This window comes from Pantherophis guttatus, chromosome 1 (assembly GCF_059756535.1).
Source record: "Pantherophis guttatus breed Tessera chromosome 1, ASM5975653v1, whole genome shotgun sequence".
NCBI classification, from domain to species: Eukaryota; Metazoa; Chordata; class Lepidosauria; order Squamata; family Colubridae; genus Pantherophis; species Pantherophis guttatus.
In genome coordinates this window covers 112,126,741-112,145,733 of record NC_142063.1, presented here as the reverse complement: position 1 = coordinate 112,145,733, position 18,993 = coordinate 112,126,741, and the positions used below count along the sequence as shown (strand labels likewise).

At 37.9% G+C, this 18,993-nt stretch overlaps 1 protein-coding gene across 9 annotated transcripts in view; it reads left to right on the top strand.

Moving 5' to 3' along the window:
* Nucleotides 1–18,993, top strand: part of MYRF (myelin regulatory factor) — a 112,067-nt gene that overhangs the window by 85,902 nt on the left and 7,172 nt on the right. For 3 of the 9 annotated variants that reach the window (XM_034420182.3, XM_034420180.3, XM_060687789.2), the window contains 15 exons: nucleotides 295–495; nucleotides 1,830–1,944; nucleotides 3,408–3,517; nucleotides 5,163–5,323; nucleotides 6,158–6,230; nucleotides 6,909–7,000; nucleotides 8,467–8,535; nucleotides 9,181–9,261; nucleotides 10,256–10,344; nucleotides 10,491–10,649; nucleotides 13,209–13,505; nucleotides 15,036–15,123; nucleotides 15,762–15,836; nucleotides 17,817–17,922; nucleotides 18,708–18,782. In XM_034420182.3, the coding sequence (XP_034276073.2) occupies nucleotides 295–495; nucleotides 1,830–1,944; nucleotides 3,408–3,517; nucleotides 5,163–5,323; nucleotides 6,158–6,230; nucleotides 6,909–7,000; nucleotides 8,467–8,535; nucleotides 9,181–9,261; nucleotides 10,256–10,344; nucleotides 10,491–10,649; nucleotides 13,209–13,505; nucleotides 15,036–15,123; nucleotides 15,762–15,836; nucleotides 17,817–17,922; nucleotides 18,708–18,782 (1,791 nt within the window). The remainder of the gene's footprint in view (nucleotides 1–294; nucleotides 496–1,829; nucleotides 1,945–3,407; nucleotides 3,518–5,162; nucleotides 5,324–6,157; nucleotides 6,231–6,908; nucleotides 7,001–8,466; nucleotides 8,536–9,180; nucleotides 9,262–10,255; nucleotides 10,345–10,490; nucleotides 10,650–13,208; nucleotides 13,506–15,035; nucleotides 15,124–15,761; nucleotides 15,837–17,816; nucleotides 17,923–18,707; nucleotides 18,783–18,993) is intronic. The other 6 variants (XM_034420183.3, XM_034420181.3, XM_060687788.2 and 3 more) reach the window with 3 other exon arrangements.

Genomic DNA, 18,993 nt, shown 5'->3' with positions numbered 1-18,993 from the left:
TTCTATCACAGTTGTCCATCAAGTATATCATGTAATATACTTGCAAAAGCTTTGGGCTAATAAGTATCTTGTGGAAGGCTGCTGGGTCCCGTTTCTTTCTTGTTTAACCTCCCTATCAGTGAATGGGCTATTGGTGCAAATGAATATTTTTCCATTTCTTCAGGAGGAGAGCTTTACTTTATCCTATACTTTTTCCTGCTGTAAAACCACTGGACTTTTCTTCTCTGTTTTTCTCAATCATTTGCAATTGTTGACAGTTAACCCCCAACTCTTCTCTGGATGTCTTTTTTGTAGGCTTCTAACCCAGGTCAATTTGAGAGTGACAGTGATGTACTTTGGCAACGCTCTCAGCTCCCTGACACTGTCTTTCACCACGGCCGGGTTGGCATCAACACAGACCGACCTGATGAAGCCTTGGTTGTCCATGGCAATGTAAAAGTTATGGGATCCCTTATGCATCCATCAGACATCCGAGTAAAAGATGATATCCAAGAGGTAAGTGTTCACTCCAGAAATTATATTCAGTACTGAATCTGCTTTGAAAATCCACACTGTCACTTTAGATTTCTGAACTGAAACTTTCATAAGCACTGAGCAAGTACTCATTGCAAGCCAAAAAACGAACATTATAGAAATAGGCCAACCTTTGCCTAACACTTGCAATAAGCAGATGTTCTAGTCTCAACAATGTTCAGGAGGCAAACATACCAAGGCAGTTATTCGTTTAATACTTCTGTCTCACAGTGTGTTTCGTTGTTTTTTTCCTATGCCTTCCCTCACGTCAGGATATAGCAATAGTACTTAGACTTGTATATCGCTTTGCAGTGCTTTACCGCCCTCTCTAAGTTGTTTACAGAGTCATTATATTGCCCCCAACAATCTGAGTCCTCATTTTACCGACCTCGGAAGGATGGAAGGCTGAGTCAAGTCTGAGCCTGGTGAGATTTGAACTGCCAAAGTGCAGTCAGCAGAAGTAGTCTGCAGTACTGCACTCTAACCACTGTACCACCGTGGCTCTTTATGTAACTATACTTCTAGTTAAGGTTCCATTATTGTACATGGGACTTGCTATACCCTTAACTATATATCAACTTGTCTTTGTAAAATGCAATTGCAAACTTTTGATTTTAATACTTTGTGTTCTATATGAAAGGAAGAGTTGCTAGATTGCCATGAATCTCAGGTTGTAACTTGGCCTGACTTCCAAATTCCCAGTTTGTTTGCTTTTTTTTTTTTTTTACTTAAAAATACTTTATATTAATTCCTGAACACTAGATAAATACATTTGGATTTGGGAGCTTAGATATTTAGTCTAAGCTTAGAGTTTCAGTTCTAAGCTTAGACTAATAGTTTAGATACCTACCTAAATGTGTGTGTGTGTGTGTGTGTGTGTGTGTGTGTGTGTGTGTATTTTCACTTTGATATTCTAAATATATTCAAATGATTTACATTCTTGCTGGTTTTTATAGAATATACAGTACTTTATTCTGTAAAGGTCAGCACAGATACTAAGCATTACAGCCAGTTATAAAACTGGACAGGCTTTGTTTCGGGTGGTAGAAAATAATACTAAGTCTCCTTGGTTTTTTGAAAATTGAAGTGCTGTCCTTTCTCAAAAGGCTAAATTCTGCTGCTCCCACTGTTCAAATCAATAATACAGAGAACACATAAATACTGAGCTGAAATCGGCATGTGATTATCTACCGTATATTCAAACTTCCACTACACCTTTTTGATTTTTGTCAAATATGGTTAGATGTAACTATCTGGTGCCTGAGTATTGAAGACCATAGAGTACTTTTATAGATTTCTTTTTCTTATAATTTTAGGTAGACACCACAGAGCAATTGAAGAGAATCTCCCGTATGCGGCTGGTGCACTATAATTACAAGCCAGAGTTTGCTGCCACTGCTGGCTTGGAGAATACAACTGAGACAGGTACAGGTAATTTTTCTGACCTTGAGTTTAATTTACATTACTGTAACAAGTACATCTAAAACTATTGATTACAGTTGTTCCATGGACATTTTTTTCTGAAGATTGTTTCTATACTTAGAGAATATGTTTTTGTATAATACCTAGGTATTTAACACTATACAAGATGCAGGAAAATCATTTACCAAGCATCATTCATCATGATGTGAAAACCCAGGCCTAATACTCTCTCTTTACTTAATTTAAATATCAGATATACTGTAATTGCTATACTTATACTGTTGTTTTTCATAGCAAATTAGTAAAACGCAGAGCACATTTTTGTGCCTTTGTTGGAACATAGATGTTGGAATATCTTATGGGCAGGTGTTGCAAGATAGGGTGTATGATCACACAATGGTGAATTAATACTTGTTCCATTGTTCCATTTACCGTATTTTTCGGAATATAAGATGCACCTTTCCCCCCCTAAAAGGGGGTGAAAATTTAGGTGCGTCTTATACACCGAATGTAGCCCCGCCCACCCACTGGCCCCCACCTTTGGCTTCTGTCTCGCAGCAGTTACCTCCTTGCAAGCAAATAGCAAGAAAAAACAGCTCCTTTTACCTTCAGCACAGGCTAATTAGCACAAGTTGATTGGATCGTCCTCCCGACTCTCAGCTGATTTGCTCTCAGCTGTTTTGCGCAGGGCTCTGCTGCTTGCTGCAAAGAGGTAAATTGCTGGAGCAGATTTTTTTTTCCTTGTGCTAATCAAGCTATGCTGAAAATGAAAATGAAAGTAAAGCAGGCTGTTTGCTGTTTGCTGCAAGGAGGCAAAATTGCTCAGAGGCAGAGGGAGATTTCTTTTTCTTCTTTTCCTCACCAAAAAAGGTAGGTGCGTCTTATACTCCAGTGCATCTTATACTCCGAAAAATACAGTATTTCCTCCTCCCCCTCCTCCTCTCTCACTATGGGGCACATGGTAGATTCCAAATACTTTATGGGTAAAACTCAATTCCTTCAAGGAACGCTTTCCCAATACCAGACAAGGCCAGCCAGGATCTGTCACCTGTTCAGATATTTTCTGTAGCACTTTTCATAATGAAGGTGTATTCATCAGGCCACTGATTTTAACCAGAAGCAATCTAAGGTATTGCTTAAGCTCATCTCTTAGTTGAAAGAGTGTAAGGGTGTGATGAAAGTAGTGTGCTTCATGCAAGAGTTCCTGATGCCAAAATCATTCTGGCATACAAATATTATCTTTCTGTTATCATAAGTTTTTCTAGGGCCTATGCTTACACTGAACCTTTTAGCTGTTTCTGAAGTGAAAAATTTAAAATAACTACTTTACTGCAATTGTTGTTAATGTTTATAAAATAATACATATGTTTGAATTATATCTTTAATTGTAACTTTTTGGCGTAAATATCTTCTATAATGACACTTCTTGAGCTCAAAGCTGTTATGTTTTATGTTGTTTTTTTCCTGGGCAGGTGTTATTGCTCAAGAGGTGAAGGAGATTCTTCCAGAAGCAGTAAAAGATTCTGGGGAAATCGTCTTTACCAGTGGGAAAAGTATTGAGAATTTCCTTGTGGTAAATAAGGTGAGTGAAACTCTTGGAAATAAACTAGCAACAGATTCTGAAGAAGACTAAATCCATACAAAATCTGGAAAATATATTCCCCCCCCTTTTTTTTAAGTTGCATCTTAGATGTTTTGGTTTAAGAAGAGCCAACAACTACACTTGCTGGCTTGAATTGATGTGAAGGAGAAAACAAAAACAAAAATAGAAAGGCTGCTGACAAGAAAAAACTGGTTCAAATCCTTGCAGGTGATTTGGTGGAGAATAATAAGGTAGCTGGTCGGTCTATGTTTCTCAAAAAGCCTTCAGAAGAAAAGAAAGGACAGGTCTTAGTTCTTCCTGTGTCTCCTACATTTAGCTTGACTTCAAGTAACTGCTTATTTTTTATAAGGACCAAGAATAATTCAATCTAGTGAAAAAGTATGCCAACTACTTTTTCACATGATATGTGAGTGAATGTCTTGCCCTAACCTAGATGTAGGGCAGATTATAGAATAAAATAAGTCCATAGGTATCCTTACCTATTGAATGTTTATTCTGTTAAAATAAATTGTATACATATTTTATATAATTATACACAGAGTAGCCCTGGGGTAAGGTGGGTGGCCAATAAATTTAAATAATAATGCCAAATATTTTCACATATAGTGTATTATAAAGGGTTTATTTTGTGACAATATAGTAAAATATATTTTTGTGAATTTTTAAAAAAAATTGAGATACTAATGCAGAGATGGAATAGATTTGTGAATCAACAAATAGAAGACTGATATGGACCAGAAAGAGATCACTCCTACATTTCAGTAAATGTACATACAATGGTGTTGTAATAAACAAACATAAAATGGTTTTATAAGCCACGCTATAGAATTGTGGTTATCTGGAAAATACAGTTTCACATTTTGATTGTACTCCTATCTTCAGTCTTGAAGATAGATAAAGCTAGATATGTAATTTTTGATGATGGTCAAGAGTGTATTTACATGGGTAAAATGCATATGTCATTGCATTCATTCCTGGAGATATCAGGTATGATCAGTGGCAAATTCCTTACCTTAATAATAGCAACAATTGAATCAGTCTCAGAGCTGGCATGTACTATAATAATTACGATTATAATAATTATATAGCATTAGCTGCCTTAAATATAATTTGGAGTGGAATGTAGATTCATTAAACTGTACATAAGATTTTTAAGTAGTCAGAAAGCAATCTTTCTCCAGAAGAGAGAAGAATGGTAGTGAGCAGTGAATTAATGATACTGTAAACATATGAAAAATACCTACCCAGATTGTTTGAGTTTCATCTTTGAAACACGTGAATATGAGAAATTCAGAAATCAAAGAAGGAGCGGAGGAAAGAGTCTGAGATTGAGATCCTTTCTTCAAGGATAGACTTTTACATAAGTTGCCTCATTGCAAAGTCTCTGTATCCACTTTTTTCTCTACAACTTTTGCAGAGTGAAAAGATTTTTGCAAACGTCCACATTGAGGAAAGTGTCTGTTAAGTCACTTTGCCTGATGTGTTAAGTTTCTTTTTTAAAAAAAAAATTGCGAAAACAAAACATCCTTACCCTTTGAAAATAAAAGACCAAATCACAAGGTAAAGATTTGAGCCCATCAGACAATCTCTGTATAAAAGCAAACGTTGATTTTGCTCATTGCAGGAGCGGATTTTTATGGAAAATGTTGGGGCTGTGAAGGAGCTCTGCAAACTGACTGACAACCTGGAGAACCGGATTGATGAACTAGAGAGGTGGAGTCATAAACTGGCCAAGCTCAAAAGGTTGGACAGTATGAAGTCAACTGGAAGCTCTGGAGCATTCAGGTAATACACATACCTGAATTTTAAACATAAGTTTTATTCAGCTTTGGATCATAATATGGAGTGGCCACCTGGAGGAAAGGACTGTTGACAGATTTAATTCTCTATCACAAAAATAACATGTAGGTTGCAATCCTATGATTTAGGAGGAGGCTACATTGAGTACAGTGGCACTTGTAATTATATTAAGATTTGAAGTAATAGAGAAGCTCAAAGAGATTTGGAATAGATTCAGGTGTTTTTCCAAGCTGAAGATTGAGTTCCCTTTCCAAGAGAGCAGGAAAGGACTTCTTTTCTCTCCTTCTACCATAATTAAGAGCATCATCGTGATATTTCTCTAATCCTTAATGAGAAGAGGAAAATATTGCACCATTCAAATTCCTAGACAATATGAGTGTCCATATGGACCACTGATGGTTGAGAACACACCTCTTCTCTACAGTAGGGTTTATAGGGCACATTTCCGAACTCTCCCAAGATATATATGAATGTAAATCAATATTTTTAAGCCCATTCTTGAAAAGGCCTTCAGTAGTACATTTTCAAAGAAGGATGGTACAATCAGATAAACAATGCAACAAATTTGAAGACAGGTTCATACTTTTAATGGTTCCTTGTGCAAGAAAATGTATGGTTTTCATTTCGTTTAGTGGCTTTCCACTCCCCCCTGTATAATATTATAATATATCATATCATATCATAAACACATGCACACACACTTATTTATTTATTTGTTGAACAACTTCCATTAGAAATGAAAGAATGACCAGGGCAAAAATGCAGTAAAAGAAGAAAAATGCTCATTTGGATAAGTATAAACTTTGTTTTTTAATACAGCCAAGCTGGGAGTCAGTTCAGCCGTGCAGAAAGCATACCGCATAAAAAGAGGTCCCCCAAAGTGGCAGTCAAGGTAACTTTTTACAAAGATACGTAATTTGTCTCATTTTCTGTATTAAAGGAGGTATCGTTGGAAATTTCTGGCCTTTGGTAGGAGATGTGGGAGCTGATTCTCTGATTCTCCTACTGTACAAATTCTGTGATACTTGAAGATATGGAAGCAAAAGATTTGTTTGAGTTCTGAGCAATGTCATGTTTGTTCAGCATGTATATTACACTGTTGAGTAAACACCAGCCTGTTCTGCAAATGTTAATATGCTATCCTCTGTCATTTCTAAATAATATGGATTCATATTGTAAATTATATTCATCGGCTATGAATATAAATTCATAGTTGATGTGGGTCAGAATTGTATTATGTGTGATACACTCCTTGATGCAAAGTTCTTTTATGAGCTGGTGCTCAATTTCGTTTCATCCAGCAGCTGTTTTAGTGATTTGTAATTTCTACTTTAAAATACTTGCCTTGCCCTCCATGTAGCTCTGCCATTCCTTAGCCTATGTGACATTTCCCATTAATTGATTTGTGAATATTTATTTTTCCTTGGAAAGGTTTAGATAAGAGTTCCAAAGATTCCATAGAAAGTACAGTTTGCTATTAACAAGATGACAAGCAACCTATAAGACTCAAAACTAAATTTGTCGAGCAGACATTTGACATGATTTGTCCCTTTGCTTTTATTTTGTGCAGCCTCCCCCACAAGGAGTCAAAGACCAGGCTTGCATCAGTCAACGTTTTCTGCAAGGTACCATTATTGCTTTGGTGGTGATCATGGCATTCAGGTGAGGGACTGCACATTTGGGCTACTACACACTCCTTGGGTTGGTGCAGCACTCAGAATGTGTGAGAGACCTGTTAGCCAGTGAGTGAATAGATATGAGTAGATAAACGGATATGTATTATTTATATTATTGTATTTTTTGGAGTATAACACGCTCCAGAATATAAGACAAAACTTAGTTTTGGGGGAGGAAAATAAGGGGGAAAAAAATCTGCCTCTGCCTACCAGCATCCATCGGTATTCATCTGGCTAGCATCCTTAACAAACAGCCTAGTCAGCTTCAGCATATTAGCCTGATTCAGCACGAGCAGCTGATTAGTGGGTGGATCAGCTCCCAGAATACCCCCAATCAGCTGTTCCCAGAGGTGAACTTTAGCAACAGGTTCGCTGGTTGTGAGCGTGCATGCGCCTCTTTGGGGCAGATACTCAGCTTCAAAAACGCAGCTGATCATCGCAGGGAGCTCTAGTGAGTACAGCAGGGGAAACGCGGAACCGGTCCAACAAGGCAGCAGCTATTCCAGGTTGCCATTTTGGCCTCCGTGCCTTGCTTTTTCACCCTCCGAAAGCTCCGTTTGAGAGGCTGCCTTTGCAAAGAGAAGCTCCTTTTCAAACAGAGCTTTTGGAGCTTTTGGAGGCTGCAAAGGCAATCTCTCAAATGGAGCTTTTGGAAGCTGTTTGAGAGGCTCTCCATTATTATTTTTTAGAAAAGTTTTTTATTTGTTTTTCAAAACAAACACAAACAAACAAACAATATATTTTTTCTGAACAGTGTATTGGCCGAGTCAAAATTTGTATGGCTTTTAGTTTTCTCCAACACAATTTATATATTTCACTTTTTGCCATAATATTCTTTCTCTCTAATCTTTTTGTTTTATTTTCCTTCTGTTTTTTCTGGTATATAACCAATATTACCAATCGCCATAATCTCTAATCTCTCCGTTTGAGAGGAGCTCCAAAAGCTCCATTTGAGAGTACGCACGGAGGCCAAAGGGTGGGGGCTAGCAGGTGGGCAGGGCTACATTCAATGTATAAGATGCACCCAAAATTTCACCCTACTTTAGGGGGTAAAAATGTGTCTTATATTCCACAAAACACGGTAGTTTATTTCTTCTGAAATCGTCATCATCTTTTCACCACGGTGCTTTCATCAGTGAGAATTAAATGGAAATATGCATCACTATGTGAGACTTTTCTTTGTATTCTTTGTCCTGGCAATGTAAAAACTATTTTAAGAGCTACACTATAGTAATGGCAGTTATAGTCAGTTGATGCTTTGTAGATATTGGAAAAGAGATTGGAGAGTATAGGAATAAGCTTGTGAAGTAGAACACTTTTTCAGTCAAAGTCATTTACATTCATGAATATAAACAACAAACAAAAACAGCCTGTTAGGGTAGAGCTCCTATTCTGTCTGAAACACAGAAACCCTATTTTTAGAAACTTTATTTGATGTTTTCTCTTTCATAGTGTGGTGTCCATGTCTACACTCTATGTGCTAAGTTACCGCAGTGAGGAAGACCTTGTGGATATTGAAGGGTATGTTCCCTCTTCCTGGTCATATGCTTTGAAAAGTAATTGGACTCCCATTTGACTTGAGGGAAAATTCTTAAGGAATTTTTGATGCAGATGTTTGGAGCCAGCCTTACCATTTTGGGATGACAAAAGAATAATACAGTAAAGGGTATTGAGGGTAGGCAGCAGCAGCTGAATGCCTGCATCCCTTACACGCTGCCAAGCTATGACTTTCAACTGACACTGGTATATGTTTAGGATATTTCTTTTCATGACCACTTCTTAGAATTTTTTCCAATTTATAGATTCTATAACAAATGTATATAAACACCATGAAATGTGTACAGGTACACTGTTGCACATCATATTTAGGATCTGTTGTAAATAGTCATTGATCAGTTTCTAGAACCTGTGCTGTTTTATGTAATTGTCCACATATCCTAGCTGTATACCAGTTTGAAATGATGTATTTTGGATAATTCACAGTGGAATGTTAATTACTAAATTGACCTTTCTCTTTCCCTCCCTTTGCTTGCTTTTTTTTGCTCCATTTATTTATCTCCCCAAATCCCTCTCTGCCTACTCTTCCCATCAAATGCTCTTTGTTACAATTTCCCTTGCCTGGTTGTTCCATTCCTCCTTTCCTTTTCTGTTTTCGGTGCCTTGTAGCTCTTTTGCTGTGCCTACTTCTTGCCTTCTGGCTCTTTTTCAGCACAGAGGTCCTGGCGTCCCAGTTGCTCTCTGTCCATGGTAGGGTCCTACTTTTTCAATATGCTGCAATACATTTGTCCTATTCTTTCAAATCTGCCGCCTTGTATTTTTATGCATTCTCCCTTCTTTTTATATCTGTCTGCATTTTAGTGTTGCTTCTCCTCAACAAAGGCGAACAGGGAAAGAGTTTTTATAAGGCTTAAATTGGTATACTGAAACCAAGCTTAAATAATGTGTTAAAGTCACATTTAGTTTGAATAAGTATAAGCAAAAGTATAACTTGAAAAATAGGAAGATTGAAAGTGCAGTTCTTAATTGCAAGAAATCATCCTCATTTTTAATGAATTGTATTTCACTAAATAGATTTGGGTTGCACTCAGACTGAAAGTAGGATGCCATAAAGTTCTCACCCCAAATTCATAGGCTGATATCATCCTCCATTGATGCAGCTAACAAGGCAGCATTTAATGGAATGTAAAGGATCTAGGATTGTACTAGGAAAGTAAACAACTCTCAGATTCCTTGGACCATTTCTATGCTTGCAAAATGTGATGTTCAGTTATATGTTTATGTGGCTGTGTGCTGAATAATGTAAATGGGTGTCATCAGATAGAAAACATTAACAGTTAGCAGACCAGGGAGGATTGTATTTTGGTTGGAACCAGGACCATTTATCAAATTCTTAATTATGCTTGCAATCTCATCCTAAGAGTTATCTGTTTTCAGAATTTTCTGTTTTCCAGTGGAAAGGGGTGGGTTTAGAACTGATTTAAAGCAATGTTATCCCATTCGCCCTTTGTTACTTTGTCCAACTATGCTCATATGTAGATTTCTGTTCATTCAGAACAATAATTCTACTTTCCATCCTGTTTCCTGCCCCCTCCTTTTTATTTTTGCAATAGTTTTAAGTCATTTTCTCATTTCAAATGTGACCTCATGCACAGCCTCTATCTTATTGCATCTCTTCCCTTTGCTAGACATCTGTTTCTGTTTTTGGTCAAAACTTCATGCCTGCATTTTTCTTGCATTTTAGGTCCGGTCAGAACATAGATAAAAATAAGATGACATTTTCCACTACTGCATCATCAAATACCCCCAACAATGCTTCCCCTTCTGAGAATGGTAGGTACCAGGGAATTCATCCAGATTGAAAGAAAAGTTAAATTAAAACATAATTTTATGAATTATATATTTAGTGCAGGAAGCTAATTGATGCTGGTTTTGGATTTGACACAACTAATCTTGATTCTGTTATTCTTTTCTCACAGCCACAACCCATGTACCTGACTTGTCCCCTGCCTTGCCTGCCTATAACATAGTAGTCTGTTCCAACCCACCTTGTTTTTCTACCTGTTGTTCTTCTGTTCCCAACAACATATCTACTCCTGGACCTTCTGGGACCACTACAGTCGCCACCAACCGGATAGGTAAAACCATTTGGTCCTATTTATTTAAAAAAGAATTTACAGTTGTAGACCGAAAAGTAGGAAAGAACATTAAAATGGAAATTACCTAAGCTAAAACCCCACTTACAGCACAAGCTAAGCATGCCTGCGTTGTGCTCAGAACCAGAGATTTCTAATTGCCATTGCAGAATTTGGCCACAGTGTTGGTTATTTAATAGGAAGCAAACAATTGCTTCCTGGAATTGCTCTGAACAAATTAAATTTAGAAGAGAGATTAAGTACATCCTCCAAGGATAATAGGACATTTCAAAAGTATATATGCAATTGTTGAAATTTCAGATTTGAACCTATGCATTAACTCTTGGTCAAGACCATTAAAGGCAGAGCACCCGAGCATTCCACCCCCCACCCCCAAAATGGTGCTGTAGTTGCAGCAATAATTCATATTCATTCATTATTTCCTGAATATGCAGAAGTAGAGCCAAGTTTTGGGAGCGAGGGAAGAGAATCTAGATGACCAAATGTCTTGTTGGTGTAGTTCATTTTCTGTGTGAATGTTGTTCTGCACCATTTAGTTACACTATTTCCCCAAATGCTGTAGGTAGTTCTCTGCTATACTGTTGTGTTAAATGGATCCTTATCTACTGCCAAATAGATATTTATTTGCTATATCACACCATAGCTTCTTACACAAACTCTCTACAGTAGTTAAATGTACATGCCGAATAACGAGGATGTGGTTATATAATAATAATTTTTCTACTAGTTTTTGGATACCTTTGGTTATTAGAAGGTATTTGTACACCTGGCAATCTAGGAGTAAACAATCTACATTCACAGAATCAATTCTTTAAACAAGTATTGTAGCCATTAAAAGAAAAGATCCGCTGCCTTAATTTCATATAGCCAAAAGGAGGAATTAGAGCAAGACTGTCAATGGTTTTGAGCAAACCAAAGCTCAGTGTCAAGAGCTTTTTTCATCAGGTAAATGAATGTTTTTCTGTGAATATTTTTTTTCTTCTCGCCTAATAGAAGGAAGCAAAGAAGATCTGGGTGATGAAGCCATATTAGCATCATTATTTACTGTACATAAAACTGAATCAGTTTCAAAACATTACTCTTGGGGTTTTTAATCATTTTATTTCAAGATCATTCTGTTAGGAAAGATCATTCTGTTGGGAAAGATCCAGATGGATCTTGACAGACTTGAACACTGGGCCCTATCTAACAAAATGAAATTCAATGAAGAGAAAAGTATAGTCCTACACTTAGGTAAGAAAAACCAAAAGTACACATATAAATTGGGTGAAACCAGGCTTAATAGCAGTAACTGTGAGAGGGGTCTAAAAGTCTTAGCGGACAACCAACTAAATATGAGCCAGCAATGTGCAGCGGCAGCCAAAAAAGCCAATATAATCCTAAATTGCATTAACAAGGGGATACAATCAAGATCAAGTGAGGTACTAATACTATTCTATAAAGCCTTTGTAAGACCACACCTAGGGTACTGCATTCAGTTTTGGTCACCACACTATAAAAAAGATGTTGAGACTCTAGAAAAAGTGCAGAGGAGAGCAGCCAGGATGATTAGGGGACTGGAGACTAAAACATATGACTAATGGTTACAGAAACTGGGCATGGCTAGTCTAGTGAAGAGAAGGACCAGGGGAGACATGATAGCAGTGTTCCAGTATTTGAGGGGCGGGGAGGGGGTCAAGCTATTTTCCAAAGCACCTGAGGGCCAGACAAGGAATAATGGATGGAAACTGATCAAGGAGAGATTCAACCTGGAGAAAAGGAGGAACTTTCTGACAGTGAGAACAATCAACCAGTGGAACAGCTTGCCCTCGGAAGTTGTGGGAGCTTCATCACTGGAGACTTTCAAGAAAAGATTGGACTGCCATTTCTCAGAAATGGTGTAGGGTCTCCTGCTTAGGTGGGGGGTTGGACTAGATGACCTATAAGGTCCCTTCCAACTCTGTTAATCTGTTATCTACTATACCTATAAGTATAGGTATAAGTATATCTTATATACCTATATAACCTTATATACCTATAAGTAGGTATAAGTAGGGGAGCCTATAAGTAGGTTCCCCTACTTATACCTAATTGTTGCATTCTTTTTGGAATTTCCAGAATACAATGGTCAAGAATATTTAAATATTAGAGAATGATTTTGGTTTTCTTATGGAAATTGATAAATTCAATGTGTGTAAAGATTTAATCAATAATTCTGGCTTTTCTATCAGTTGCCTAGTGCAAACCAGTTCGTACAGATGCATTTTCTACAAAGATGTTTTTATATGAAATTATATTTGTGTTAAGAAACTTCACTGAGAATGTACTGTACATCTGACTAAAACGCCAGAATTCACAGAAACTCTCCTAAGGGAATTTTCATCTATATTAAAAATTGAAGTTTGTCTAACTGAGTCTACAGTATTAGAAAATAGCCACAGGTTTATCATTTCTGAGAATTATGCTGTCTTAGTTATCACACCTTAGGCTCTTATCTATCTGTCCATTGCTGGTCCCTTCTCAAATTAGCTTTATTAATTTTTATTTTGTTGCTCTTCATAGACCAAAGCTTCGTGTCACTCCTACCAGTGACAAACATCAAAGCCAAATCAAGGGGGATCAGCGGCAAGACAGCTTCCCACACAAAGTGGCCAAAGACTTCTGACCGATCACAGGACTTTGGGGGTCCCAATGCCAGCCCCTCCTCCCTCTTCACTAACATCCAGGGCAAGTCCAAATATGTTGCCAACCTCCCCCTCACATACAACAGCTTTCCTTCCGATCAGACATCACGGCAGCGACGGAGCATCAGCCAACCAGATGCTAAGGAGCCTGGCATCGTAAGAATGAAGCATAATGGTAGACATATTTCCTATTTTCCCTGATTACTTGGGAATAGAGACAATTTCCACCATCTCTGCTCATCCCACCAAATCTAGCAGTGTGGCATGTTAAACAATGTCTTCTTGTTGGACCCAGGAACTGTGTTTTTCTGTGGCTGCCTTATGGAATGTCATCCCTCCAGAATTTCAGATGACCTCAGCCCTTTTAGCCTTTCATAAGGCATTAAAGACCTGGCTGTTCCCCAGGCATTTGGGCCAGGAGATTGTCAAGATCTGCCACTGACTGCTGCTTTCTTATAAGTTTGCATTATTATTTGTGATCTTGGGCGTTAGGGCTTGAGTAGTTAAAATGTTGTTGTTAAAATGTTAAAATGTTAGCCTGGTATATGATCCAGAGATGAGAGGGGAATACATATAAATCAAATAAATAAGCAAACAAACAGGCATTGTTTAACAGAAGAAGGAAAAATGTTTTGCCCCCAAAGACAACATGCAGGAATAGATCATGGTTCAGAGGCCTCATAGTAGTGTGGCCAAGAGCAGCAGCAGCCCAGTCACCCCTTGTTTCTTGCATGTGTGCCTATCTCCTCCTCCCTACTGCAATCTGGCTCTCCCCAGTTGACTAATGATTAGCCTGTGGGCATGTAGGAAAGAGCCACTTTGATGCAGTGGTTAATGCATCAGATTAGAAACCAGAAGGGCTTGAGTTATAATCCTGCTTTAGACACATAGAATGTGAGTCACACACTCTGTCTTTAAAAAAAAGGCAAGGGAAAACCTCTTTTGAAAAAAATAAATAACTTGCCAAGAAAACTGCAAGGATCAGCCCAGGCAATCATCAAGAGTCAGGTCTGACTTGAAAGAACCCCTGATAGGCAAGCAGGGAAGATTTGAGTTGCAATGAACCAGCCAAGGCTTCTGAAACCTTTTTTTCCCACCGTTCTTGAGCTACAAATTCTTCACATATGTTTTAACTATCTGCAAGCACCTCCTTAATATATCTTGTACATCTTTAATTCCTTCTTTACTTTCCTCCAGAACATGCTCATTATTACCAGCCATTACATTTGCTAGTATAGTTTCTTTTCAAACTCTGATGACTTGGACTATGGGAATGGTCATCCTAGGACATCTGGAGGCTACAGGATGGTAAAAGCTGTTGATGTATATACATTATACATTAACACACAATATATATATACATTGATGTATATACAGTATAATCATATCCAAACAGGAGAACACGTGTTATTTTTCCGTCTGTGCCAGATCTTCCTTGGCTACACTGCCTGTTCCTGTTGTGCCCTATGCTGCATGTAAAGCTTTGTGAGGTGATGGCACACATACGTTCTTAGCAGGCATGGCTTATGAATCCCATTCCAAACTATCTGATTTCCCTTTGGCTTGGTTTTAGGCAGAAATATATACGGTTGCATTAGTTAGAAGATCACAGTACTAAACCTTTCCCTTTAGAATGATTAGCATTTTGTGGAACTTCCTATGCAGAGTAAGCTCCTGCTCCATCTTGATCATTTATGTCCTGTAGAAACAGCACCTGTGCTCCAGTCTGTGTCACTGTTGGAGGCGAATGTTGTCATCTTACCCCAAGTCTGTGCTACAGGGGACAATTGCAGGTAAGTGGGAGCATGGCAGCTATAATAAGCTTTGTTAGACTGGGAGTTCTTTTTTGTAATATATTTCTATCTGAAATTTTCAGTGTAGTAAAATATACAAAACAAACCAGAACAAAGATAGAAAATAAAAAATAGAGGATAAGAGAGAAAGAGAAAGAAAAAACATTTATGACCTTCTGTCCTTTTTTTGGTCAAGTAATAATCATTTTAAAGTTTTCTCCAACTCTCCATCCCTTTTTAACCTCCAAATTGTGTAATTATCAAGTCATTTTTTCCTTCTTTCAACAAAAAGTCCACATACAGCTTCATCTTTCAAAAATGTCCTTATTGTCTTTTCTCTGACCAACCTGGTCAGCTTTGCTATTTTTGGAAATTCAGTTAATTTTATACTCCAGTATTCCACCGTAGGCATTTTTTGCATACATCAGATTTAAAGATCAGATTCCTAGGAAGGAAATTGTGTCATCCAGATAACTAAATATACCAATTTAGGATTTTTCCATGCATCTTGGTTACCATATTACCAGTGACAAATGATGGAATCGTATTTGAGTGAATACATGCAAAGCACAGCAGGAAAGTATGAAGATAAGCAAAAATTTGAGGTATCTTTTTTGTTTGTTTGTTTATTCCTGCAGGTCTGGAAACATCACTTATCGTATTCCCATCAGCAAATTTACATCAGTGAACACAAATCTTACTTTGGAAATGAAGTAAGTAAAAACTTTTGGGAAAACCCAGATTCTGGTAAAGAATATTGTAGAAAATGCAGAAGCTAAAACAGTTTAATAGGAAACCAGATTGAGAAAGGAGAATTCCAAAATGATATGAATAGTTGATAAAGATGTGATATCTGCTATCATTTCACAAATTGAGAGTACTATTCTCAATATAATTCATAGGAAAATAGTACTGAGTCATGAGGAAGATGGGGGACAGGCTTTTGGTGAGTCTTGACAACCAGGCACTTTTTAAATCAAATCTGGTTACCCCATTTAAGAATCCTTATCTTCCCTTCCTCACAGGACTGGAGATTTCACAGAAAGGCAGATACTTCTTTGTGGTGGTTCATTTACCTATATTTCTATGCCACTTCTCATCTCATAATTACAGAGCCATTTGCTGCAACAACCCTAAAATGGCCACAGTCAAAAATTAAAGTGTCAGTGCTACTCTGGGAGGATGCTATGTATTTCATATCCTCACATGCTGAAGATAGAAAGTTAGGCATGACACAGAAGAAACTCTGTCTGTCGAAAGGGAAGGGTTTTGTAGCTCAGTGACAGAGCACATACATTTTGTGTGTCCCTCCCCCCCCGGTGCCCCCAAAAAATCAGGTTTGGTCTCTGACATCTCCAGTTGGTGCTGCAAAACCTCCTTCATTACACTCCAATATTCCACTGTTGCAGATGCTGCTGATTATTGTCAGCCGCCTAGAATTGCCCCATGGTGAGATAGGTGGCAAATGAATTAAATAAATAAGTACTAGAAAACTACTGTCAGGACAGAATGGATAGATCATTGGGGGTTTTAGGCCAGCTGCATCTGAAACACCACATATTGCCTAATGATCCTAATCTGATGATGGGCCAGTGTTGCTTTAATGCAAGGCATCTTCTATATTCTTAAAAGACCATTTTGTTCCTTTGTGTACCTTACTCCACTGTGATATTCGTCTGTATAGTTAGACCTGGAAAACCAGAGCGGTTTGGATCAAGGAGTCTTCATGCTATTGTTTTTGGATTGTATCTAATGTATCCTATAAAATGTTTCATAGAAAGCAAAGAGGAAATTAGAGAAGTGGCTTGTCAGTTACCACTTTCAGGATTTAGATCTGTTCAAAATAACTTCGCAAAATGTAGCTCCGTTATTCCTTGGAGCCCCAAATACTTTGCTTTCTGCTGTAACACAAGAAAGACTTTCAGCCTTTTCTTCCTGCCTGCAAAACAATAGCACCTCTGAAAAGACTCCGGAGAGATATTTCAAAGGGCAAAGGAGAAAAGAAGATGGGGGAATGCATCCCAGTCAGGGGTGGGCTCTAAATTTTTTTACTACCGGTTCTGTGGGCTTGGCTTATTTTGTGGGTGTGGCTTGGAAGTCATGTGACTAGGTGGGCGTGGCTAGCTGGTCAGAGTCATTTCTGGAAGGTCCTCGCACTTACGACCAATCCTCGCACTTACGACCCGACTCATTTGTTTGCTTTTAACACTGATCAGCTGTAGGACGGCCCTTTGAAGCCCCGCAGCAAGAGTTTAAACAGTTTTTTTCCCTCTAGTCATCAGCTGGGACTCAGGAGGCAGCAATCGATTGGGGGTGGGACCAAATAAAAGATAAGAATAATGTGGGGGGGGAGGGCAGGGGGGGAGAACCGGTTCGGTGACGTCATAGTCACCGCTACCGGCTCAGCCAAACCGGACTGAACCGGGAGGAAACCCACCACTGATCCCAGTGCTATGGTGCATTCCTTCTTCCATTTCAAGTCCAAGCCTGGTATAATGGTATACAATTAGGAGTTGTGTATTTTTGGTGGGTGAAAGTGCAGAGTGAGAAAGAGTACTTTACAATGAAATAAGAACATTAATTCATAGGCCAATATACTGTAAATAGTGGCATTTATATTATTACCAATGCCAAGAGAAGGCTGTATTGAAAATGACCTGCTCATCGTTGTTGCTTTCTTTCCTTCCTCTCAGTGCTTCCTCAGCTATATCTGGCTATCTTTGTAAACTCACATCCAACAGCCCATGTCTGCACACTGGAAATAATCTAGACAACTTGTCTAATGCAACAGATATTCAGGTATTTTTTTAAAAAAGAAAAAGATATCTCACAAAATAAGTGCTTACCTGCTAGATAATGTATTTGCATCTAGGTTTTTTGTTTATAATAGAAAATCGGGTTCAATTTGTTATGTTCTTAGACCGATCTTAGTTTTGTTTGGAATAGATATCATTGCCTTAGTTTCTTGAAAATCACTCTTTAGTAACCTTTTTTTTTTTTTAAAAAAATGACCATAACACTGATTCCTCTTATCTCTTTTCATTTCCCCTTCTCTCCCCTTGTCCCTTTCAAAACAGAAACATAAGAGTTTGAGCATATAAACCCATCTGTAAATAAGATGAACCTTGAAATGCTCATATGTTTTAATTTTCATAGTTTATACATGGATAAGCTATGGATTATCCATGTATAATCCATAGCATATTTTGTTTCAAAATATGAAACAAAATATGTTTCATATTTTGATTAAAAATTTGAGAGTTAGCTTATCCATGGATAGGCTTAGATGCAAGTATATATGAGTTACTGTAGACAGGTACTTTTAAAATGTATTACTGTATATACTCGCAGATAAGCCAAACTCCGTTTTGGAGGTGTGTTTTGGCACATAAAGTTCTTGGCTTATCCCAAGTATATATGGTACCTTCCTCTCTACTGTTCTCTAACATCAGTTTCTTGCTAAAATGTGGGAGCAGAGAGCAAAGGAGATGCAATTCGTCTTGACAGTCTGGGAAATGGGGCAATATTAAACAGCAGCAATAGCTTTCTTTCATCCCAGGTACTGGTTGTTGTTTTTTTCCTAGGGAGCAACATACCGTTGGCCTGTGGTCATGATGCCATTCCAGGAATTTACTTACCATTTCCGACTAGCTAGGCCTGTGAGTATCAATGCTTGCCATGTCCTCTTCAGGATACATTTGTAAGGCATATTAGTTTTTAGAGTGAAAAAAAAATGAATGTAACCAAAGCAATGAAGTTGCCCTTTGGTAACAAATCTCCCTTTGGCATCATGTTAAGCTGGGCACTTGAGTGAACGAAAATTGTAAACTGTTAAATGAGACAAACGAATATCCACATATAGCAATATGT